Consider the following 24,961-nt stretch of genomic DNA (forward strand, 5'->3'; position numbering starts at 1 on the left):
TAGTATGAAAGTGAAAGTCACTCAGTGGTGTCTGACTCTTTGCAACCCAATGGACTGTAATACGTGGAATTCTCCAGGTCAGAATACTGGAGTGGGTGGCCTTTCCCTTCTCCAGGGGATCTTCCCAACCCATGTTTCTTGCATTGCAGGTGGATTCTTTACCAGCTGAGCCACAAGGGAAGCATCAGTGTATAAATTTGATGCAAAAAAGGAAGTCTAATTTTATAAAAAACATATAATATTTACCATCATATTCATTTTTAAATATATCCTTCAGTAGCGTTAAGTGTATTCACATTGTTTTCTAACTGTAACCTAATGATACTGAGGAGGTCTCAGTCCAGAAATAAGTGGATATAATGTGACAGAGATTGTGAACATGCTGTTCAAAAAAAAAAAAAAAAAAAAGGATTCTGGAACTGAAACTAAAATTGAATCAGTGGAAAAGGAACTAGCTAGAGCAAGAAGGACAGTCCAAAATTGCCCCCAAAATCAAACAGAATAAAGTCCAACATTTCAAAGGCAGGTTGATACGTGGTGAATCATATGAGTATATATTCTATATAATCTGTATGTGAATGGTGGAAGGGCAAAGACATACAAGTCATTTATTCATTGGCTTCACTCTTACTTAGTGGAGAGATCAACATTTTGATAATCTGGAACAGAACTGACTTTTGGGAGCCATTTTTAAATAAAATCAAGTCACTAGTAGCTATTTTATTATAAAACTAAATAACCTCAGCTACCAAATAATGTTTCTTGACTGTTTCTTAGTGACATGTAGAATCCAAATACACTCCAGAGTGGGAGAGGCAGGGTCATATGCCATATGCAATTCTATGAGAGTGTGGCAAATAAGGGAGAAGGCAATAGCACCCCACTCTAGTACTGTTGCCTGGAAAATCCCATGGACAGAGGAGCCTGGTGGGCTGCAGTCCATGGGGTCGCACAGAGTCGGACAAGACTGCAGCGACTTAGCAGCAGCAGTGGTAAATAAGCATTCTCTTTGTACCTCGACATGTACATGGACATTCAGTCATGGGGTCACAAAGAGTTGAACATGACTGAGCAACTGAACTGGACTTGTACTTCTAGAAACTTATTTTAAAAGCTAATAGAATCATAACTGTTTATTTTTGGTTTAGAGTTTGAGTTCTCATCCTGGCCCTGCCTTCAGCAAGCCCCTGTGATTAGTACTGAATTCTAACCATCGCCATTCAACCTCCATGCCATGATTGCTGCATCAAACTGTTACTGAGCACAAGTTCAAGGGCCTAATGCACAGTGAGGCCAAACAATACCAAAATGTCAGAGTTTGGAGCAGAGAAATGTTTATTGCAGGGTCATGCAAGGAGACAGGTGGCTCACACCCCCCAAACCTTGAGTCTCTCCTTTAGCAAAGCATTTGTCAAGGCAAGGTGAGGGAGGGGTGTGGTTAGTTGTTGCAAAACTCTAGGTGTTGGAATCCTTTGTTCTTGTAGCTGTCCTGGTAGATCAGGTTCTGATCTGTTCCTGTAAAACTCCAAGATAAATCTTCTTCTCTCTGTTCTGAAATTTTTTATCTCTGTATAAGTGGGAAAGTGGTATACCTTTAAAAGTCAGAGACCTGAGAATGGGCTATCCTGTCTATTTCAGGCTACAGGCAACATTCTTTAATAAAAGGTACAGAACCAGCAGGACAGGACACAAAGGTTAAAGAAACAGAAGGAGATCTAATACAGAGTCATATTTGTTCTTCCCTATTATAAAACTAGGCTTCTCTAGTGGCTCAGTGGTAAAGGACCCACCTGCCAATATCAGAAACATGGGTTCAGTCCTTGGATCGGGAAGATTCCCTGGAAAAGGAGATGGTAACCCACTCCAAAATTTTTGCCTGGGAAATCCCATGGACAGAGGAGCCTGGCAGGCTATATTCCATGCAGTCCCAAAGAGTTGCACAGGACTTAGCAAGTAAACAACAAAACTACTTCTAAAGTTCCTTTTTTTTTTTTTTTTAAGTTCCTTCTTTCTTAACCTTTCTAACTCTATCAGTTATCAAGTTATCTTAGATAACAAAACAATGCACCAAGACTGGCCATGTGGTAGGTACTCATCCTGTGTTAGCTCTTGTTAGTCTTTCCCAAGTCAACAAATATTTTTTGAATGTCTGGTATTTGATCTTGCAGAATATATGGGAGGCACAGGGTAGTGATGCCTATGATTCTAGTTAGGTACATTTAATGGAAGTTAATTGCTCATTAATATCAGTTGCTCTTTCTCTTAAAAACATGTTTAAGTAGTGGAAGGACAGTATTGTTTCCCTGTAGGCTGAGAGCTGGCATCTTTCTTTTTCATGTGGAAGGCAAGAGAGTTCAAAATAATGGTGTAGTCTAGTGAATTTTTGAAGCTCAGAACTTAGAGTTCTTGGCATACAGACTTTTCTGTTGCTAAATTCTTTATTAATAATGTTTAGTCTGTTCGCATTTACTAATAACACATGGCCATTGAAAAGCAAACTTCTGGGCTTACATTTGTAATGGTTGGATGACATTTGCTTGTAATGGGCAAACCACTGGGGCTTCTTTCTTTAGTTAAAAAAGGAAGTGGGAAAGGCATGTTAAGCGCAAGAGAAGTCTGTTCTCAAGGAAAATTCAAATCTGAACCCCTTAAGTAGAATGGTTTGGTAAAGGTTAAACAAACCTTCTCTCACTCTTCTGGGACTTTAAAGTAAATTTCATCTGAATTCTCGTCAGCTCTTCTGTGCAGCTGTCCCTAAACATCTGTCATGGCTGCTCAGAATGGCGGCTTCCCCCCTGACGGTTTACATATGCTTGTGTAAACTGTTTATTTGTAATACATAATTAGTGGCAAAATGTATACTTGGTTTTTAACTACACATACTCATGGGTAGACAAGAAGAAAGCTCTATTTAACTTCAGGGAATGGGAGTAGTTGGTTTAAGGCTTGTAAGTGTCTCAATCCCATTGACTTGCCAGCAGCTGTTGACACAGAGGGGTGTTGAAAAATCTGTTTGGGCTTTTGCAGCTTGGGGTAATTGTGGAAGTTGTGCTTGGTCTCTCCATCCAGGACTGGGTTTGAGACCCCTGCCTTGTGCACCATGCTGCAGAGGAAAATGATTCCCTCAAAGCCATGGAAAAGTGAAGCTGCTCAAAGACTGGGGAGTCTGTGGTCTTAGTAGGCATGCAGAAAAAAATTATGTAAACCTCAAGAGACGTGGCGCTCCATTGACCTGGAAAGATCAACCTTCCAAGGTCTTGATTTTGTTGGCAGAATAAATGCTTCTGTAAAGAGTGAGATCCAAGTCAGGTTGGTGGAAAACTGGAGCGGGGAGTCTGGCTGTCAGAGTGACTGATATCCTGGCCACACGTGACTGCTTCCTGGAGAAATCAGGTCAAATGGTCCTCCCCCGAGAGGTGAAGGTTTCTTCATTCTCGTTATAGATGGGGAGCTGAAAACCCAGCAGGGCTCATATTCTAGGCATAGGAGTCATCCCATCCCTAACAGAAAGAAAGTGAAAGTGTTAGTTGATCAGTCATGGCTGACTCTTTGCAACCTCATGAACTGTAGCCCGCCAGGCTCCTCTGTCCATGGGATCCTCCAGGCAAGTGGTTGCCATTCCCTTTTCCAGGCAATTGTCCAGGCCCAGGCATTGAACCCAGGTCTCCCACCATGCAGGCAGATTCTTTACCAACTGAGCCCCAGGGAAGCTCCTAGCAGAGGAGAGCTCAATTCTTAGTACCAGACACTAAGAGCTGGTCTCCCTGGGTATACCCTGGGCATATCTCAAGGACAGCAGAAGGCTTTGCACACTGTCTCTGCTATGAACCATGCTTCTTGGGAGTTGTTTTATTCATATATGTATTCTACCCTTCTCAATGGGGGCTTCCCAGGTGGCACTAGTGTTAAAGAACCTGCAGGCCAGTGCAGGAGACATAAGAAATTCAGGTTTGATCCCTGGGTCGGGAAGATCCTCTGGAGGATGGTATGGCTACCCACTCCTGTATTCTTGCCTGGAGAATCCCATGGACAGAGGAGCCTGGTGGGCTAGAGTTCATGAGGTCACAGAGAGTTGGACACGACTAAAGGGACTTAGCATGCACACATGCACGCTTCCCAATATAACTGCCCTGGTTCCCCTAGACCAGTCACAGCCTTAGCATTAATTGATCTTAATTGACCATTAATTGACCTTTTCTCCTGATAATTCTTTGTTTGGGAGGCATCTTGTGTCTTCTAAGATGTCCAGCAGCATCGCTGCCCCATGCCCACTAAATGCGAGTGGCACCTCTCTCCTCATAGTTAGAGTGAAAAATGTCCACAGACACTGCCAAACGTACTCTGGGGACACAGTCAGCCCCAGTTGAGAACCACTGCTCCAATCCTGTATTCTCATAAGACATTTATAGTTTACCCAATATTTGCAAATACTAGGCACCCATTATGTGCCAAGCAGTAGTTTTGATGTGGGACAACAGTGATAACCCTAAGAGACAGTCCCTTCCTTCATGTAGTTTATAGTCCAGTTGAGAGAACAGATATTAATTGAATAGTCTTACTAAAGTATAACTAAAATAGTGATAACTGTTAGGAAGGAAAAGTTCTGGGTGCTCTGAGGACCAATAACAGGAAGCCACAGCTAGACTTGGGGACCAGACAAATGTGCCTGGAGAGAGACAGAAGCTGTAAGGAATGTGCCTGGGATTCCTGACGGGGAATCGGGGACAGGAGCTCAGCGCGGGGTGGCCACTTGAGCAGAGCCCCAGGGTGGGAGGCAGGCCGCCAGAAGCAGGAGAAGGCTCAGGGGTGCTGGGCATGCCGTGGCTGGAGGTGAGTCCAGACAGGAAGTGAGGGCTGGGGGTCTGGGCACGCTTTGGTAGGAGGTGAGTTCAGACAGGAAGTGAGGGCAGGTTCACTCAACATGCATGATATTGGCATCACTGGTGAGGCTCAGTGACGGTTCGGGTCTTTATCATCCTGAAGGCCCAGGAAATATGCCCTCAGCAATATCCTCCTTCTCATCAGCCGTGAGTTAACTGTAATCTCTTCCAACTCCAGAGTCCTGGATTTGAACTCACAGTCTTCTCATAACATTCATTTTCTTTTTGAACTTACTACATTTGGCTGCTTTTCTGTTTCTGGTTCTCAGGATCCAGAATGATACCAAGGTCCCCAGAAGATGGGGGACGGTGTGGGGGGCACTGAGGGAATGTCCCACCACTTCATTAATCACACCACCACACTGGGTCTTCATTCTTCCAAAATTAGAATGTACGGCAGGATTGACAGAGATGGGGAAGCAGTAGTTTAGCGTCTCTCAGGGTGACTCCGTTGAGCAGCACAGTCTGTGTGCTTAGGAGCTGTTCTCCAAAGGGAGGGTCTGCCCTTGGCCTTTTGGCTTCGTTCAAGGCCCAGAGTCGTCCTCAGACCAGTTCTGAGACTTTGAGTGTTCACACCTAGTTCATGTACAGCTGATTTGGGGTAGTCACCCTGCCCTGCACCCAGCATGTCAGGATAAGGTTGGTTATGCTGAAATTACTATCTAGGTGTTCAGAGGTTCTTTGGCAGCTCCTTCAATCTGGGTCTACAGAAATGTTCACAAATGTCTCAGCCCTCTCTGGAAACACGTTTTCTTTAGTGAACATGAGGATCCCACAGACACATGATTCTGCATCACTGGGCATCTCAAGATGAAGAGTAGTCAATGCTCAGCAATCCTTGTTGACCTGTTCTTAGGAACACTCTGGGTAATCCCATGTGGGGACTGAACTTGTGACCCTGGTCTCATTAGCACAGGGGACTAATCCAAGCAATGTTGGCCTAAACCCGTGAGTCGATAATAAATAACCTTAATGGGGAGTGTGGGAGAGCTGAAGGAACGCAATTTGCATTTGTGCCTTGTTTGCTGAGACCCAGTTGTCAGTGATGGCAACATGAGGAGATGTGACTGACAAGATTTCTGGATTGTCAGCAAACTTCAAGATGGCATTTCTTGAACTACATGTGAGCTGTTTTAAATCCTGGACAATTTTTTTCATTGCCTAGTCCCAAATCATCTGCTTTGCGTTTTCTTACTTTTTTTTTTTTTAATCTCTCACCATAATGTGTTTGTCTTTCATAAATTAACCTGTTTTGTCATTTCTTTTCCTTTTTGAGTTTATTGAGATTGCTGCCTAAGATGCTGTTTTCTAAGAGTCTTACCAATTTCCCGATATATTGTTTTTTTCATTTCTTGCCTATGTATTCTTCTTCCACCCCCATCTGCCTGTTCCCCAGCCTTCATGAGGAGACACGCATAGTATCACTCCATTGTAGAGAATTGTTCTCTTGCTACCTTCATTTAGCAATGCTGTTTTGTGCATAATATATAGGGCTCAGGGCTGCTGCCTTACATCAGCTGGGCGGTGGCGGGGGTGGGGGTGGGGGGGCGGAGGGGTGGCAAGTATTTACCCAGACACATAGGCCTTTCCAGAACTGCCTTCTGAACTTGTGACCTGCTTTGTCTAGAGTAAGACCTGATCCTGTGTGTGATTTTGGAAAACTATGGAATTGAATTGAATTCTCCCAGAAGACTTCCAACAGTGTTTTGGATGTTATTTTCTGCATCTTCCTTTGGTGATTCAGTGCTGCAAGAAGAGGGGAGCCTGATGCTTCTCCTCACCTTGCTTTGGTCCTGGAACTCTGGGAACCTCACCCCTCCTCAGCTCTCCCAAGGATGCCCTTCCTAGCATTACCATCACTTATCACTGAGGGAAAAGGGAGGTAGACAGAGATTCCCCATACTCTCTTTTCCTGATGCCTGATTTTACTATTCAGAATACTCTTTTCCTTAAAGACCACTTTTCAAGGGCAACAGCAATTGGGATGGCGGAAAGGATGTTAACTTTTACAAATAGTACAGACCACAAGGACTTAACACAGAAGTAAGTATTTGTTTTTGTTGAGTCACTCGGTCGTGTCTGACTCTTTGCGACCCCATGGACTGCAGCATGCCAGGCTTCCCTGTCCTTCTCCATGTCCTGGAGGTTGCAGTAAGTATGGGTTGTGTCAAAAGGTAGTCAGCAAAGGGCTCTGGATTTCTTTATAATGCCTAATGCAACATAAAAACTGCGTTGTCTTGTGCTAAGTCTCCTTCAGTCGTGTCCGACTCTTTGTGACCCCACGGACTGTAGCCCATCCAGCTTCTCTGTCTGTGGAATTTTCCAGGCAAGAATACTGGAGTGAGTTTCCATGTCTTCCTCCAGGGGATCTTCCCGAGCTGGGGCTCAAACCAACCTCCCCTTCACTGCAGGCGGATTCTTCATCACTGAGCCATCAGGGAAGACCTTAGAGAACACATTTCCCTTCAACTGCATTTTGCCCCATAACTACTGGGATGAACACTCTTTAAAGGCATTCTTTCAGCTAAACTATTCGGGTTCTTTTTTCTTTTAGGCAGTTATCCCAGAGTAAATGTTATTACTTGGACAGTCTCTCTCTCTCTCTCTTTTCTTTTTTCCCTTGCTTTTTTTTCTTCATTAAAAAAAAAATCTTGGGAGTAAGCAAATACTTATGTATTTACTCTTTGGTTTCTGTCAGCGAAGCTCACCAGAGAAAATTGAAATCATGCATTTTTCTGGAACATTTTCTTAGACAGCCAAGCGTAGAAGCAAATTACATCCTCTCTGTATATTTTTTTTTCTCTTACTCCATGATGAATTTCTTTCTCCAGAGGGAGAAGTGATTTTTAAAAGGCTTGAACAACATGCTAATCTTTCCTTCTGATAGCCCCTGGTTGAATTACCCCTGAATTTGAAGCATTTACTGATGAAATGATACTTGACATTAACCACTGTTGTATGGAAATATTTCTAGCACCTGGGGAGAAAATAAAGGCGGGTGTTCATAATACTGCCGCTGTGTGGCTGAATCTTCCATTTTTCTCAGAACCAACTTGAATTACACTTGCTTCATGCTGACTGACTTTTCTCCTGAGAGACCACTTTCAGACAATAGAAAGATTTGCACCACTGGAAAAAAATGAGAATTTACAGTATTATTATAAGGAAAAAGATTGAGTTTGGGTAACGGTCTGCTTGGCTAGTTGACAGAACCAGCTGGAGGCTTTGGTTTGGGACTTACTTAGTCCTTGTTCAGAATGACAGATATCTTATCCTTGTCGATGAAATACTCTTTTGCTTATAAAACCCTGCTTAGACTTGGGGCTCAAGTAGACAAGCAGAATTTTCCAGTGAGGTGTGAAATATGAACTTGGTTTTAAGGTTTTGCATCTCAGAGTATTTTTGATTTGGCAAAATGCTTTATGACTGTTGGATAAGTAAAAACAGATAATAAAAACTATGAAATGATTAACATAGAGTCTTTGTATTAGGACTGTGAAAATTCTTAACTTGCCTTTTTTCAATGAGAAAAGCAAATGTACAGTCCAGTGTGGCACTTTCAGCTTTTCCTTCATTTGAAGCATGGAGATGTGTTTATGTGATAAGCATTGAAGCAGTTTCTTCAGGGATAAGGCCCTGCTTAGTTGAAATGAGAATGCATACCTTGTGCTATGATGTAGCAAGAATAATGAACCAGTCTCAAGAATCCTGGGATTACCTCCCGCCTTCAAAGCTTTCTGGGCAGCTGTTTGACCTGTCTAGGCCACAATATCTAACTTGGACTTGATCAGTGTTTCCCCAACTGTATTCACAAAATATTCCTTCTTCTCTTGCCGGTGGTAGTGTGGGGAGAGGAATGGGGAGGAAATTCATGATCAAAAAGATTTTAGAAATTGTGTATATAATATCCCTTGGAATCACAATTTACATAATATGCCTGTACACACAACAAGCATTTACTGATTCCTGACCGAGTATCAGGGAACTTTATTTCTATAGTGGAAATGATAAATATAGATTGTGCTTTCCTATGGAGATTGCAAAGCAGGAAGAATTGTTGCAGGATGAAATCGTTAGAGATGACTAAGGAAGGGAGATGGGGGAAGTTTATTGTGGAGCCTACTAAAGACTCCAAAAAGTTCTAAATGAAAAAATCTGTTTACCTTTGTTTAACCAGTGTCTCCTAAAACGTTTTTTAGTTACACACATATTCACATGTCCATAGAGTGATATGGGATACAGTTTGGGAAATGGTGGACTAGCTATTTCACCAGGGTCTCTAGTTTCAATGATTATAATTCCTGATTTGTCTAAGGCTCATTTTCATTCCCTCCCTGGGGCATGTTGTGGAGTTGCAGCGTACACTGGCTAGACACGAGTTACTCCACAATTTGATTGAAGTTTTGCCTTTTCAAGGCATTTGTTAAATACTCTAAGAAGAAGAAACAAGGCAGATTGCAGTGCAGTATGTAATTTACAAATCCTTGTAAGAAACTTTAATACAAGGAAGGCAGTGCTATCGAGGGAGGTGCATATAGATAAAATACAGACAGAGTTTAGAGAAGTGGTCCTCAGAGCGCTGATCGCCCCAAGACCACCTTCTCCTGGGAACCTGTTAGAAATGAGATTCCTAGCCCCCACTGGAGACCAACCGATCCAGAAACTCTGGAGGGGAGCCCGGCAATGTGAGCTTTAGCAAGTCCTGCCATGTTTCAGATATTTGCTCAAGTTTAAGAATTGCAACCTTAGATGTGGAGCTCACTGTGGATTGAGTAGAGGGGTATCTCTGGGATTGCTTCATAGAGTATGTACAGTTTAGCTAAATCAAGGAAGAAGAGTCAAACCAGTGGAGGCCTATATTATAAAGGAATTAATAACAATGAGACAAATTCACAGTAGAAATCTACGGTCTGGTTTTTAGCTTTTTTGCTTTAAACTGGCAATCTGTGTGACCTTGTCCAAATCACCTAACCTTTCTTGGTGTGTTTCCTCAACTCTAAACCTGGGGTGTTGCATTAGACAATTTTATGGTCCTCAGTGGGTTTATGTGCTTCTGATTTAGTATATCATAATATCTTCTGAGTAATGGCATGACATGGATTATTTGTGACCCAAACACCTAGTATATTATCCTGTAGACTCTCTAGCTACAATGGTTTGTATTAATACAAACTACACAATAAACATTTTTTTCTACTTTTCAGGCAGCCATTAACATCAGCCAGAGAGTAAAACTTTATTCCCAAGTGTGTTGTACAGACAGTCTGAAACTGATTTCAGGAGCAGGGACCCAGAACATCAAGTAATGTCATGAAGGTGGCAATTTAAGCTATATTGGAATAAGCTGCTCTAGAAGATAGGGTTTAGCAGTATCTGGCTGTGCTGGGTCTCACTGTTGCAAGGAGAAATCCTGCTAGAACTCCCCAGGACTTAAATGCCAAGTCTAAGGAGTAGCTCCCTAATGCAGCTCTGGTTTCCTAAGTTTGAAAGTGTACGTTCAGGAGTTGGAAATAAGTTACAAGACTGTGGCAAGAGTCCTTAGCCCATGTCACCATGCATGAGACCTCTCCCTGGCTCTGCCCCCACCCATGGCAGGGGCCTGGGTCTGTGGAAGAGTGGCTTTCCTATTAAGGATGGACTGCTCCCAGCCTGCAATGCAGGAGCCAAAGGAGACACGGGTTTGATCCCTGGGTTGGGAAGATCCCCTGGAGGAAGGCATGGCAACCCACTCCAGTGTTCTTACCTGGATAATCCCATGGACAGAGGAGCCTGGTGGGCTACAGTCCATAGAGTCACAAAGAGTCAGACACGACTGAAGCGACTCAGCATGCACACACTCCATGAATGGTCTTCTTCTTGACCCTTTATCCTTATCCCAGTTTTCAGTTACTTTCTGCTTCGTATTCCTTCTTATGAACACTTTAATAATCATACAGTAGTCCCCTACACACAAACCATTGAGTTAGAAATTTTCAAAGATGTGAACCTGCGTGCCAGCCCCTGTATGCCAGCTGTTGTGCTGTACCACTGCACTTTTCAAGGTGCTGTATTATAATATGAAATATGTTGTCTTTATTTTTTGTGTTTGTTTCTTATGTACATATTATTTGTGTGAAAAGTATTAATAAACCTATTCTATTACAGTACTGTATAGCTGACTGTGTCACTTGGGTACCTAAGCTAACTTGGACTAATGAACAAATTGGACTTATGAAGGTGCTTCAGAATGGAACTCGTTCATGTGTAGGGGACTTACTGTAATGCCAGTTCATATTTGTAGAACATTTACTGTGTGCCCAACACAGTTGTAAGCCTGTTTCATGAGAGTGGGAAATGGTATAAGCCCCCTATTTTAAAGGTAAGCCCTATTTGAAAAGCTTTAAGTGTTACCCCAAAGTCACCCAGCCAGTAAGTGGCTAGGCCACCTTTGGGCCTCATGAAGTGGCCCTTTGCTGTTAGTAAAACGTAATCCTTTCCTTTACCTTTGATGTGGATTCTCCTCTTGAAAAAGAAAATGTCAGCATAGGTTGCGAATTTCCTCCCTTATCCTGCATTTGTGACTCACAGATTTGTGTCCTCTCTAAAAACTGTCTTAGCTAATGATATTAATGGATAGCAGTTGTACCTTACCATGTGCCGTGGGCTGTTTTAAGTGCTTTATATTTATTAACTCAAATCCAATTCAGTAGGCACTATCGTTCTCATTGTATAGCTGAAGACAGCGAGGCACTGACAGGTTAAATAACTTGCCCAAGGTCACACAGCTACTCAAGAGCAGTGCTGGGATTCAAACCCAGGCGGTCAGGCACCAGAGCGTGTGTTCTGGAACCACTGTACGCACAGGGTTTGCATAGGTCCTGGACTCAGTCACAGCCCTCACCTGAGCTTCCTTTGCATTTCTCACATAAAGCATCTTGGTCAAGTATGCCTATGAAGGGGAAGCCCTTTGGATACTGACTTTGTCTCGCAGGCTCTCAGAGCTCATTCCCCAAGCACCATCTCTGTCTGGCTTATCAACTCCTTTCAAAAATCTGTAAGACAGGAAGAGATGAAGTAAAAATAGAACGCTTTTCTAAAGCGCTGTTTTACTGTTCCGAAATCCCAGCTGTTTCAGGAGCCCAGTTTAATGATGGCAAAATGGAGCTTCCCCAAGGTTCCCCAAGCAAGCTGAGCCTTGCTCCGAGCCAAGGCTCACAGAGAGGTGGCTTTTGTAGGAGCTGTTCTCTGCCCTGGGGTCTGTGGTGTTTTTTCATCCCTGGAAAGGAAACCCCCTGCCCTTCTGCAGCCCAGCCTGAGAACCTCCATCCGAGCGGACAGGGCCAGGCGGTGAGGCACGCTGCGTTGCCTCTGGAAAGGAAGTGTCTCCAAGATTGATGACTCGATGATCTCTTCAGAGATTATATCAAAAATTATTGATTATGTTACTAAGTCGTAGAAAATAGGCTCCAAGGTTGGGAACTAAGTGCTTTCTTTAAAATAATCCAGAAGCAGTAAAATAAATCAATGTGCAGAGCTTCTCAAACAGCATCAGTCTCATACTCGGGTTTCACAAATAGCTTGTCCCTAGTGTGGAAAAGCAGGACTCTTTTCTTTTTTTAAGAAAACATCCTAACAGTCATCTTTGCATACTAAAAAAGGAAGCCAAAGTCTTATTTTAATACTTACTTTACAGAATTTTAAAGAATTTCTCGCTTCTGGCACTCCTTTATTTTCTAAATTGATGGAGAAAACTGCAAGCTTTTGAATTAATTTGTGCCATATAGGGTTTTGTATTTTTTTTTTTTTTTACAAAACTAAAAATACTAAAACCTCATGAGATATTTTCGTTTTAACAACTGAAGTTGAAAACTCAGTCCTGCTCCGGGTTTTGAAGTTAAATACAGATTTTAGAACACAAGAATACATTTCGATTTCAGTATGGTTTGAAAGTCTTTTCATTTGCATTTAAGATCATTAATTCTGCTTTATAAGAAAAATATTCCGGTGGTGTATCTTGCTAAAAAAAAATAAACTCAGTATGCAAAAATATCATTTTCGAATAGTTAAAATGAATGATGTTTTTTCATATTATGACAACATTTTTTTTTGACAGATTCACCAGAAGGGTTTGTAAAAGTAACTCTCCCCCAGGGCACTTAAATGTTTATTTATAAACAGTTAACTACTTAGAGGAGGGAGTAACTCCAGGGGGAGTAATAAGATGTTAGAAAACAAAGATGACTGCAAAATGATGATAAACCACAGAGTGAAAATTGTAATAAAATTCAAAGGAAAACTAATTCAGTTGGCAAACTTTTCCATTTGGTATTGTCTAGAACCTGGGAGACCTGAGACCTTATATTAGGGGATCTCATCCTATTTTTGGGTAGCAATTTCTTCACCTGTAAACTCAAGAGAGTGAAACAGATAATCTTTTAGCCTCCTTTATATGTGTGTGCTCAGGCCCTCAGTGATGTCCGACTCTTTTCAACCCATGGACTGTAGCCCGCCAGGATCCTCTGTCCATGGAGTTCTCCAGGCAAGAATACTGGAGTGGGGTGCCATTCCCTTCTCCAGGGGTTCTTCCTGATCCAGGGATCAAACCCGCATCTCTTGTGTCTCCTGCATTGGCAGGCTGGTTCTTTACCACTAGTGCCACCTAGGAAGCCCTTCAGCCTCCTTTGAATTTGTATAATTTCTTGATTCTCTTTCCTGAAGTAAGATGTGCTTATTTGGAGGATTTGGGAGCTGAGCATACTACAGGCCTCTGGGTCTCTATTTACTTCCCTCCCTTAATACTGTGTTTAGCGGGGACTTCCCTGGCCATCCAGTTGTTAGGACTTTGCCTTGCAATGCATGAGGTGTGGTTTGATCCCTGGTTAGAGGGCTAAGATCCTATATGCCTCACAGCCAAAAAACCAAAACATAAACCAAAAACAATATTGTAACAAGTTTGATAAAAACTTTAGAAAGAGTATTGTGTTCAGCACACCAGTACTGTACACCTTCTTCGTGGTACGTGGTTCTTGGTACACGCTGGTATCGATGCTGGGAATAGGATGGTGTCCAGTTTTGGCACATCCTAACAGCTTTCCTTCAGGCTGAGCTTAGGGTGGAAATGTGGGGACAGACTAAGAAAACTTTAGTTGAACTGAATTCACCATTGGAGTGGTTTTCTTTTCTGGTGACCGAAGAGTCCAGATTCCTCGGGTGATGTATTGGGTAAAACCACAGGAAGTGCCGTGGACATAGACTCTGTTGAAAAAATGAAAGTGTTAATCACTCAGTCATGTCTAACTCTTGGAGACCCCATGGACTGTAGCCCACCAGGCTCCCCTGTCCATGGAATTGTCCAGGCAAGAATACTGGAGTGGGTTGCCATTCCTGTCTCCTGCATTGCAGGAAGATTCTTTACTGTCTGAGCCACCAGGGAGGACTGGTGAGTAGGTAATGAGGCAGAAACAGAATCTGCATTTCTCTAGAGATGCTGGGAGTAACCTCTTTTCTACCTTACAAGAGTGTGCATGCCTTCGATTATTTTCTTATAAACACCTGTCTCCTTCCACTGTGTTCATAGTGAACGTAAAAATGCCTCTTCTGTTTTGGAAGTTCACCATTCTCAGATGGTGAACTGCAAGAGTTTCTTAAGTCATGTGGGTTCTTATTAAAGCTTCTCCTGGTTTCTATCTGTAATCCCTAAGGATCCCTTCTTTCAGCACAGATAGGTACCCCCAGTTGCACTGGCCCCCTGGGGTTCACTCTCCTGGGAGGGATATTTGAACTTCTGCCTCCAAGCTGCTTCTTCGCACATAACTTAGCACATGGAGAATTTCCCAAGGACAGACAGCCAGAGGAACTGCCTGTGAAATTAACTTCTTATATGAAAGGTCATTACATCAGCATGCTTTATTTTTAGTCTTTATTTTGCTTATGAAATTCCTATATTAAACTGTACTCTTTTTGCTCACCTATTCAGTGTCTCCTAGGTGCTGCATCTGATGATAGCAGCAAGGCGTATTTCCTTCTCAGGTAGAACCGTGCAAATGCAGGCCCAGAATTTCACTTATGAGAGTTTCCTGGAAGGCAGAATTGGGGGAAAAATGGGAAAGCACTGTGGAGTGTGGAGAGAGTCAGAGTTCTAATTCAGACTCTGCTATTAGGAAAGTGAGGTTTGATGTTCTTATCTACAAAAAATTATAATAATATGTGCCTTGCCAACCATGGATATTTTTATAAGCTACAGAAAAGTTGGTAATATTTGAAGATGCTAAACTTCCCCAGGGGATTTTTCAGCTTACAGTCAATGACTGTAACTAGTTTAAAACCAGAATGGAGGTAACCAAACAGAGAAAGTGGGTGAGTTTTATGCTTTTCCATCAGTGATAAATACTGACTAGTTCTGTAGAATTAAAGTAATATGTGCTTCTGGGAAGCCTTAATAATTTCTTTCTTGCTTATGTTGATAGAGAATTTAGGAAGACTGAGGGTGTGATGGGAAAAAACACCGATTTTGGAGCAGGAAAGACTAGGGTTTGAGATGCTGCTCTGCTGCTGGGAGAAACTGGATGGGCCAGTGTTCCAGCCAAATGGGTTAACAGCCTTCTAGCTTTCAATTTTCTAACATGTAGTTGGGTGCTGTAGTACTTTAGGTTGTTGCGGGGATTAAATGTAACAAAGCAGCTAAGTCACAGAATGCCTGCAGAAGGGTTCATTTCCTTTCTCCTCTTCTCTTCCATTCTGTTTCCCGTAGAAGAGACAGAGAAAGGAAATGTGAGGGTCTGGTGAGTATGTCTTGGTGGAGGAACTCATACATTTGGTTGTTCTAAAAATCTGAGCCAAAGCATATAAATAGATAGCTCTTTCCTGTTAAATAGCATTCCCCTTCTCTGTTTTTAAAGCACTTGACAGATTTTACAGTCAAAATAGGAAAATATTTTTAATCTTTTCTTCTACACAGTCATAGAGCTGTGGTGACTGTGGAAATTTAATAGTAGCTGATAAAAATAATTGGAAGTAATTCCTTCAATTACTCGTAAGAAGATAAATCTCTTATCATTCTTTAAATATTCCTTGCACAAAATCTTCCTTACCTCTCTTGTTCTGAGAGGCACAGTCCACTTGTGAATATCACTTAGATCAGGTAACTCCTTAGGGATGGTCCTCCCTGCTTGGTTTGTTCGTGATGTTTTGTTAATCTTCATCGTATTGGCTTATGCCTAACTCTTGATCAGTTTAAAATTCAACACAACAGAAGATGGTAATACTTGGAATACATTTCTTTAAAGATCCTAATTATAAAAAGTAATTATACAACCATTGATGTACAATGTTGATTTAAGAAATATTAGAAGATGCAAGATGCTCCCCAAACTCACAACATAGTTAATTCATTTTAAAGGTAAAAATGCAGTTTATATATAAATGATTAAGTCCTAATAGAATCATATCACATATAGTGTTTTACTCTCTTTTTTCCATGTAGTATTATATTCTTACTGCATCTGAAAATACAGCTTTTCAGTCATTATTTTTAATGGCTGCATAGTCTTTTGTTTTCTAGAATGTGCCACAAAGCATTTGCTTCTCAATTGATAAGCAGTTAATGTTTTTTCAATTTTTGTATTTTAAACTGTCCTGTAAATGTACACTTATCTAATTATTTCCCTAGGATAATTGCCTAGAATTTAATATTATGTCAGCTGTAAATGAACTTCTTAAGCCTTGCAGTATGTATTTCTAAACTGACCTTCAGACTGCAAGAAAACTTACACCAGTGGACAGTCAATCCTATCAGCACTGTAGACGTGTTACTCAGTAAAACTGGGCATGATAAGTGTAAATCCTAGTGATTTTGAGTTCCTTGTCATCTAATAGTGGGGAGTGTTCTACTTTTTTTTCTTGTATTGATGTTTTAGTAAAAAGACTTTATAATAAAGTTTTCAAAACACAGTGTTTCATAATAGTTACTTCTGTTCCTTCTCTTATGATCCTCTAGGTTAATTTATCTCTTCTCTCTCTCTGTTTTTCCCCTCCAGGATGGAAGTATGATGTGATGGATCTAACTATGGGATACTGTGTGGGCACACGGCCTCCCTCTTGCCTAATTCTCCTGCTTCTCAAGCTTTTGGCTACACTCTCTCAGGGGCTTCCCGGGACCGGACCCCTGGGTTTCCACTTCACACATTCCATTTATAATGCTACCGTGTATGAGAACTCGGCAGCAAGGACTTACGTCAACAGCCAGAGTCGCATGGGCATCACCTTGATCGATCTGTCCTGGGACATCAAATACAGAATAGTGTCTGGAGACGAGGAAGGCTTTTTCAAAGCCGAGGAAGTCATCATTGCAGATTTCTGTTTTCTCAGAATAAGAACTAAAGGTGGCAATTCCGCCATATTGAACAGGGAAATTCAGGACAATTATTTATTGATAGTCAAAGGCTCTGTCCGAGGCGAGGATTTGGAAGCATGGACCAAAGTGAGCATACAGGTTTTAGATATGAATGACCTGAGACCCTTATTTTCACCCACAACCTACTCGGTTACAATCGCAGAAAACACACCACTAAGGACTAGTGTCGCCCAGGTGACGGCAACAGATGCAGACATTGGTTCCAATGGCGAATTCTACTACTACTTCAAGAACAAAGTTGAGCTATTTTCAGTCCATCCCACGAGCGGGGTCATCTCCTTAAGCGGACGACTAAATTATGATGAAAAGAGCAGATACGATCTGGAGATCTTAGCCGTGGACCGGGGGATGAAGCTGTATGGGAATAATGGAGTGAGCAGCACTGCCAAGCTTTATGTTCATGTTGAACGGGTAAACGAACATGCCCCTGCTCTCCACGTGGTCGCTCACGTTCCTTTCTCATTGGACACAGAGCCTGTATATGCAGTGGTGACAGCCGATGACCTCGATGAAGGGGCCAATGGAGAGATTGAGTCTGTTTCCATCGTGGCTGGGGACCCTTTAGACCAATTCTTCCTGGCCAAGGAAGGAAAGTGGGTGAATGAGTACAGGATTAAGGAGAAGAAGCCAGTTGACTGGGAGAGCTTTCCCTATGGCTACAACCTCACTCTTCAAGCCAAAGACAAGGGGTCACCTCAGAAATTTTCAGCAGTCAAGATAGTCCACATCGCCAACCCCAAAAGAGACACTGTCCCAGTTAGATTTGAGAAAGAAGCGTACGAAGTGAGCATTAGTGAGTTTTCCCCTCCTGGTGCCGTGGTTGCTATAGTGAAATTAAGTCCCGAACCACTAGATGCGGAGTACAGATTGTCCCCTGGAGAGGATGCCCAGTACTTCAAAGTCAATCCCCAGTCGGGTCTGATTGTCACCGCACAGCCACTGAATACCATTAAGAAGGAGGTTTATAGACTGGGGGTGACAAATAAAGAAGGAGATTTAAAAACGCAAGTCACCATCAGCATAGAAGACGCCAATGACCACACCCCAGAATTTCAGCAGCTGCTGTATGAAGCATTTGTGAATGAGAGTGTTCCCGTAGGAACAAGCATTCTGACAGTTTCAGCTTCTGATAAGGATAAAGGAGAAAATGGGTACATCACCTACAGTATAGCCAGCTTGAATGTGTTGCCGTTTGCTATTAACCAGTTTACAGGCGTCATCAGCACCACGGAAGACCTGGACTTTGAATCCTCTCCAGAAACGTACAGGTTCATTGTCAGAGCCTCTGACTGGGGCTCGCCATACCGCCACGAGAGTGAGGTCAACGTGACTATTCGAGTCGGAAACGTCAATGACAACAGCCCCCTCTTTGAAAAAGTGGCTTGCCAGGGAGTGATCTCCTATGACTTTCCAGTTGGGGGTCATATCACAGCTGTCTCAGCGATTGATATTGACGAGCTGGAGCTTGTAAAGTACAAAATCATCTCTGGAAACGAACTTGGTTTCTTTTATTTAAACCCAGACTCTGGTGTTTTGCAGCTTAAAAAGTCACTGATGAATTCTGGCATTAAAAATGGAAATTTTGCCCTCAGGATTACAGCCACTGATGGAGAGAATCTTGCAGACCCCATGTCTGTTAACATTTCAGTCTTACATGGGAAGGTGTCTTCAAAGAGCTTCAGTTGCCGAGAAACTCGCGTGGCTCAGAAGCTGGCAGAGAAGCTCCTCATTAAGGCCAAAGCAAATGGGAAACTGAATCTAGAAGATGGATTTCTTGACTTTTATTCAGTTAACCGGCAGGGACCACATTTTGACAAGTCATTTCCTTCTGATGTGGCTGTGAAGGAGAATCTGCCAGTTGGTGCTAATATCCTGAAGATTAAAGCCTATGATGCCGACTCTGGCTTCAATGGGAAGGTGCTATTTACAATATCTGATGGGAATATGGATAGCTGTTTTAATATCGATATGGAGACCGGGCAACTTCAAGTCCTTATGCCCATGGATCGAGAGCACAGAGACCTCTATCTCCTTAACATCACCATCTATGACTTAGGGAATCCACAAAAGTCCTCATGGAGGTTGCTTACCATCAATGTGGAGGATGCCAATGACAATAGCCCGATTTTTCTTCAAGACAGTTATTCAGTTAACATTCTTGAGAGTTCAAGTATTGGCACTGAGATTATTCAAGTGGAAGCCAGAGACAAAGACTTGGGTTCTAATGGTGAAGTGACATACTCAGTCTTGACAGATACACAGCAATTTGCCATCAATAGCTCCACTGGAATCGTGTATATAGCGGACCAATTGGACCGGGAATCCAAAGCGAACTATTCTTTAAAAATAGAAGCCAGAGACAAGGCAGAAAGTGGCCAGCAGCTCTTTTCCGTTGTCACCCTGAAGGTTTTTTTGGATGATGTCAATGACTGCTCCCCAGCTTTCATTCCCAGTAGCTACAGTGTGAAGGTCCTTGAAGACCTCCCCGTTGGCACCGTCATTGCTTGGCTGGAGACCCATGACCCAGATCTGGGACTGGGGGGTCAAGTGCGCTATTCTTTGGTCAATGATTACAACGGGAGATTTGAAATAGATAAAGCAAGTGGCGCCATCCGCCTGAGCAGGGAGCTTGACTATGAAAAGCAGCAGTTCTATAACCTCACAGTTCGGGCCAAGGACAAAGGGCGGCCTGTCTCTCTGTCATCCATGTCCTTTGTGGAGGTGGAAGTGGTGGATGTCAATGAAAACCACCATACTCCCTATTTCCCGGACTTTGCTGTTGTTGGCTCTGTAAAAGAAAACTCACGGATTGGAACCAGCGTGCTGCAGGTGACTGCCCACGATGAGGACTCGGGGAGGGATGGGGAGATCCAGTACTCCATCAGGGATGGCAGTGGTCTTGGAAGGTTCAATATTGATGACGAGAGTGGTAAGTTTCATGTTTTGTGCCAGAAGTGTTGTTTCACGTCTCTTCAGTTGTCAACACTGGGAAAGTGAAGGGCTATTCTTGAACTCAAGCGGAATGGCAAATGAGGTTGCATTGGTGCAGAGGTGACCAAGTCAAAGCTTTTCCTTAGAATTCACCGACTTGTAAGAAGACCTCTTTATGCATGGGAGCTGATGGTTTTCAGTGGGAGTCCCTGGTTTATTTCCTGTTCAGCCATGCTGTCACCAGGTTATCTTTTGATAAGTGTAGGTAATTCTCACCTCTGCTGAGTGTACTCATGACCTTCACTAAATTAAGGGTCCTGATAAAGTAAATTACCTTTGCATTGGCTTTACATTAGTAGTGTGAAATGAGTTTTCAAGTGGCTCTTGTTTCCCTCTACAAACAGGCTCTGCTGAAGCGATCTGGCGTTAGTTGCTTGGCCTCTGGTGTCTCATAGGCACCTCGGGCCCTTGACTGACAGGCGTTTGCACTGCATCGGCCCCATTGATACATGGAGGCATCCTTCTATAGATGCTTTCATGATAGACTAGAGGAGGCATGCTGTGGATTTTATTTATTTAAAAAAAAATGGTTTTAAGATTTTACCTGTAAGAATTTACATTTTATAGAAACATTTTAATATGTGGGACAAAATTGTCCTGATAGTTTTGTTGTCCCCTACCTGTTGATTTACACATCATCATAGCTACAGATATGTATTTTACTTCTATTCTTATTGTCATTATTTGCCTTTAAACATACAGGTGCTTGGCCGTGTGTGTGTGTGTGTGTGCGCGTGTGCATGCCTTGATCAGCAGAGTAACTTTTTATTTTTTTCATATTTATTTTTATGTATTTACATGGCTGCGCCGGGCCTCAGTTGCAGCACGTGCATATCTTTTTCTAGTCTTCTCTAGGTTGTAGACATCTCAAGACAGGGGCTGCGTCTTCTCTATTCCCGTGTGAATGGTACTGTTGGTGCTTTTCATTTTCGGGGACACATTTGGATCCAGTAAAGTATTTTCTACAATGCTCACAGGGTGTTTTGTTCCCAGTAAGGAAGACGGTGATGACGCTGATGACGATCATGAGAACAGGTAGAGGGAAGGGGTTGTCCTAAGAATCCTAGTTTACAGTAGTTATACCAGAAAAAGGGCTTGAGAAGCTGTTTCAGTATTGGATAGAAGTACCAAACTCTCTGTACCATCACAGACTTAAACTTTAAATTGTAAATTTTTAATGTGTGGTTTCTGATTGTGGCCAGTGTAAACCGTAAAACCGATCCCATAGCCACAAAGAAGGAAAAGGTAAATGTCAGGAAAACTGGGTTCTGATTTAATCATATACTCTATCTTTTATATGTAACTTGTCATTCAGTTAGAATGTGCTTTTACCTTTGAAATACAAAATGAGAAAGGAAAAGCAGCGATCTTCGCTGCTACTAGTTTACTATTAACAGTAATGGCTTCATTGAGTACTTACAATGGGCAACATACTCTATGAAGGGTTTTACAGTCAAGTCTTATTTAATTCTGCCAATAGTCCCATTAATCTTAATACCTAATTCATGAACCAATATTCAGAGAGGATACATAACTTGGAGCCTAATTTCAAGTTTAGCTCTGAGTAACTGTGGTATACACTGCAGTCTCCAGTCTAAGGACAAGCATGGGCTTCCTTGCTTGTTTCTAGACACACTTGAATTTGGAGTTGATCTAAAATCTTTAAGAATTAAAGTGTGAGATGTGTGTCAAAATCCTTAGAGTCCTGAGCTCAGAGATGGCTGGCACCAGCCATTACTCACCGTCCTTTGTCCTTCCAGTCCCATTGTTTGTGTGCTTCTCCAGTGTGAGAAGCTTACCTTGGGACTCAGGTGGATATAGGTAGGTAGGTCAACAGTACGGTGTCAGGCTGAACCAGTAACCACTGCAGCCTAGATGGCTACATCAAGCCACAGTGGGTTGTTTTACTATGAAGTTTCACCTTGGTGTAGCTTGATGCAGGCAAGAGCAGGAGCAGTTTGGTGAGAGTGGCCTAGATTTTCCAAGTTTGTACTATTCTGTTTTCATTTTGGGTATTACTGCAGAAAATGTGTGTATAGTTATTTGATGCTATAGCTGGTTTTATAATTCTTTATATAAATTATTTTTATTGAAGTATAGTTAATTTATAATTATATATGTGTATGCTGCTGCTGCTGCTAAGTCGCTTCAGTTGTGTCCAACTCTGTGCGACCCCATAGACGGCAGCCCACCAGGCTCCCCAATCCCTGGGATTTTCCAGGCAAGAATACTAGAGTGGGTTGCCATTTCCTTCTCCAATGCATAAAAGTGAAAAGTGAAAGTGAAGTCACTCAGTCGTGTCCAACTCTTCACGACCCCATGGACTCAACCTACCAGACTCCTCTGTCCATGGGATTTTCCAGGCAGGAGTACTGGAGTCAGGTCCCATTGCCTTCTCTGATATGTGTGTGTGTGTGTGTGTGTGTGTGTGTATATATATATATATATATATATATATATATATATATATATATTCTATTCCTATTTACATTATTTTCCATGATTATTACAAGATATCAAGTATAGTTCCCTGTGTACACAGTGGGTCCTTCTTTATCTGTTTTGTATACAGTTCATGGGCTTGCGAAGACTCAGATGCAGCCGAGTGACTAAGCACAGCACAGCATATGTAGAGTAGTGCACATCTGTTAATCCTAAACTCCCAGTTTATCCTCTACCCACCTTCCCCTTTGGTAACCATAAATTTATTTTCTAAGTCTCGTTCTGTTTTATAAATGAGTTGGTCTGTATTACTTGTTTAGATTCCACGTGTAAGTGATATCATATGACATTTGTCTTTGTTAGTTCACTTAATATGATGATCTCTAGGTCCATCCATGTTGCTGCAGATGGCATCATTTCATGCTTTGCATGACTGAGTAACACTCCACTCACCTTTCTTGATCCACTCATCTCTCCTCCTTACCTGCTCACCTGTCTGCGGGCGTTCAGGTGGCCTCCCTGCTTTGGCTGTTGTAATCAGTGCTACTGTGAGCATTGGGGTGCATGTACCTTTTTCAGTTAGTGTTTTTGACTTCAGGAGTTTGGTATCTTTTGCCTCTGTTGAAAAGTCAGCTCACTGTTTTGCATTTGTTCCCTTATATTCTGGATTGCATAAAATAAATTTTGCCACAAGTGATAATAACGTCACTTTCATTTTGACATTGCTTTGTGACTTAATATTTTTTCTTAGGACATTAACTCCTCTGGGGTAAAGAGTAGCTGAGTGCATTATGTAAAGTCACGTACCTGTTTGAGGATATATCTAGAACCATTTCCTCTCAGTCTTAACTCAGTACTCTCTTCTTTGCATTCAATAACCATGTTTCTGATTTAACTTCCTAGAAAATTATTCAGTTTTAAAACTATAGTGACTATTTCTTTTTCTCCTTTATGTTTCATATGGTTTCCCTGTTTAAGGAATTAAAACTATGTTTTTCTCTGGTTATCAGAAAAGAGGCTTGGACTTGATGTTGAAATGTTTTACTGAAGATTAGAATTCCCATATGGTAATATTCTTAGCCATCTTTCTTCCATCTCACTTCTTGTAGATTTTAACATCCCAGCCTAAGAAGCTGATGAGGAATGATTGCCTTGACTTATGCCAGGGGATGCTAAGGTTGGGGAGAAGTTTGGCAAATGTACGAGCAACAAGAGAAGCCATCCCTTTGTACTGTTTGGCTTATGCTCCTATTGAATGATCCATCAGCTCTTCCTGCAAGCACTAAAAATCATGGCTTGAGCCATTGGCAGAATGAATGAATGGCTGTTTAGCCCTACAACTGTTACTGGTTCTGAAGTCTGGACTCTGCTCTTCGTTTGACCCCCAGGCATAAAACGGCTTAAACTTGTTTGGATTTTTGTCTTTCAAGAACCTTGACGACTCCTGCCAAAGCTTGTGTCATGGCTTGCATTGATTCATGGGTCTCAAACTTATGCACGCACATGAATCAGCTGGAAAGTTTGTTTGCAGTTCAGGTCCCCAGGCCTGATTCCCAAGGATTCTGATTCCGTTGCTCTGGGATGGGAGCCTAAGAATCTTCATGTGAGCTCTTCAAGCTGTTCTTCTGCATGTGGTTCAGAAACACTACCCTAAATTTACCTGGCCTCCTTAGAGTATGTTTACAGATTCTATCTTTCCTATAAATTCCTTTTCCTTATTCTTTGGAAAGGCAGGGAATTGAACTCATATTTTGGATGAATTTCTATTTTAAGCAAGCTTTCCAACCCCAATAAATCTTCTATTACTCATTAGTAGTGATAGTTTTCTGAATGCTTTCTTGATGAATCAAAAATCTATTTATATGCTTTAGTAACTGCAGTGCTCCTGTTTTGTGAATCAGCCTATGCTGGGATTAGTTGATCCGCTTAGTAGTTTTAGGGGCTTCCCTGGTGACTCAAATTGTAAAGACTTTGCCTATAACGCAGGAGACCTGGGTTCAGTCCCTGGGTTGGGAAGATCCCCTGGAGAGAGAATGGCATCCCACTCCAGTATTCTTGCCTGAAGAATTCCATGGACAGAGGAGTCTGGTGGGCTACAGTCCACTGGGTTGCAAAGAGTTGGACACAACTGAGCAACTATCACTTATACTTTAGTAGTGTTATGTTCTTTACTATTTTGGAACTCAGTGAACGAAATCATACCTTTGAGTTTTTTACTGGGTACAGGCACTTATAAATGTTTAATAACATTCACAGC

General features: G+C 42.1%; 1 protein-coding gene across 1 annotated transcript in view; it reads left to right on the forward strand.

Annotated features, from left to right (window-relative positions):
* Positions 1 to 24,961, forward strand: part of FAT3 (FAT atypical cadherin 3) — a 694,359-nt gene that overhangs the window by 30,814 nt on the left and 638,584 nt on the right. Inside the window, exons 2-3 of the mRNA XM_055581629.1 lie at positions 16,145 to 16,257; positions 16,895 to 20,200. Of these exons, the coding sequence (XP_055437604.1) occupies positions 16,912 to 20,200 (3,289 nt within the window). The 5' untranslated portion in view covers positions 16,145 to 16,257; positions 16,895 to 16,911. The remainder of the gene's footprint in view (positions 1 to 16,144; positions 16,258 to 16,894; positions 20,201 to 24,961) is intronic.

This window comes from Bubalus kerabau, chromosome 5 (assembly GCF_029407905.1).
Source record: "Bubalus kerabau isolate K-KA32 ecotype Philippines breed swamp buffalo chromosome 5, PCC_UOA_SB_1v2, whole genome shotgun sequence".
Taxonomy (NCBI): Eukaryota; Metazoa; Chordata; class Mammalia; order Artiodactyla; family Bovidae; genus Bubalus; species Bubalus kerabau.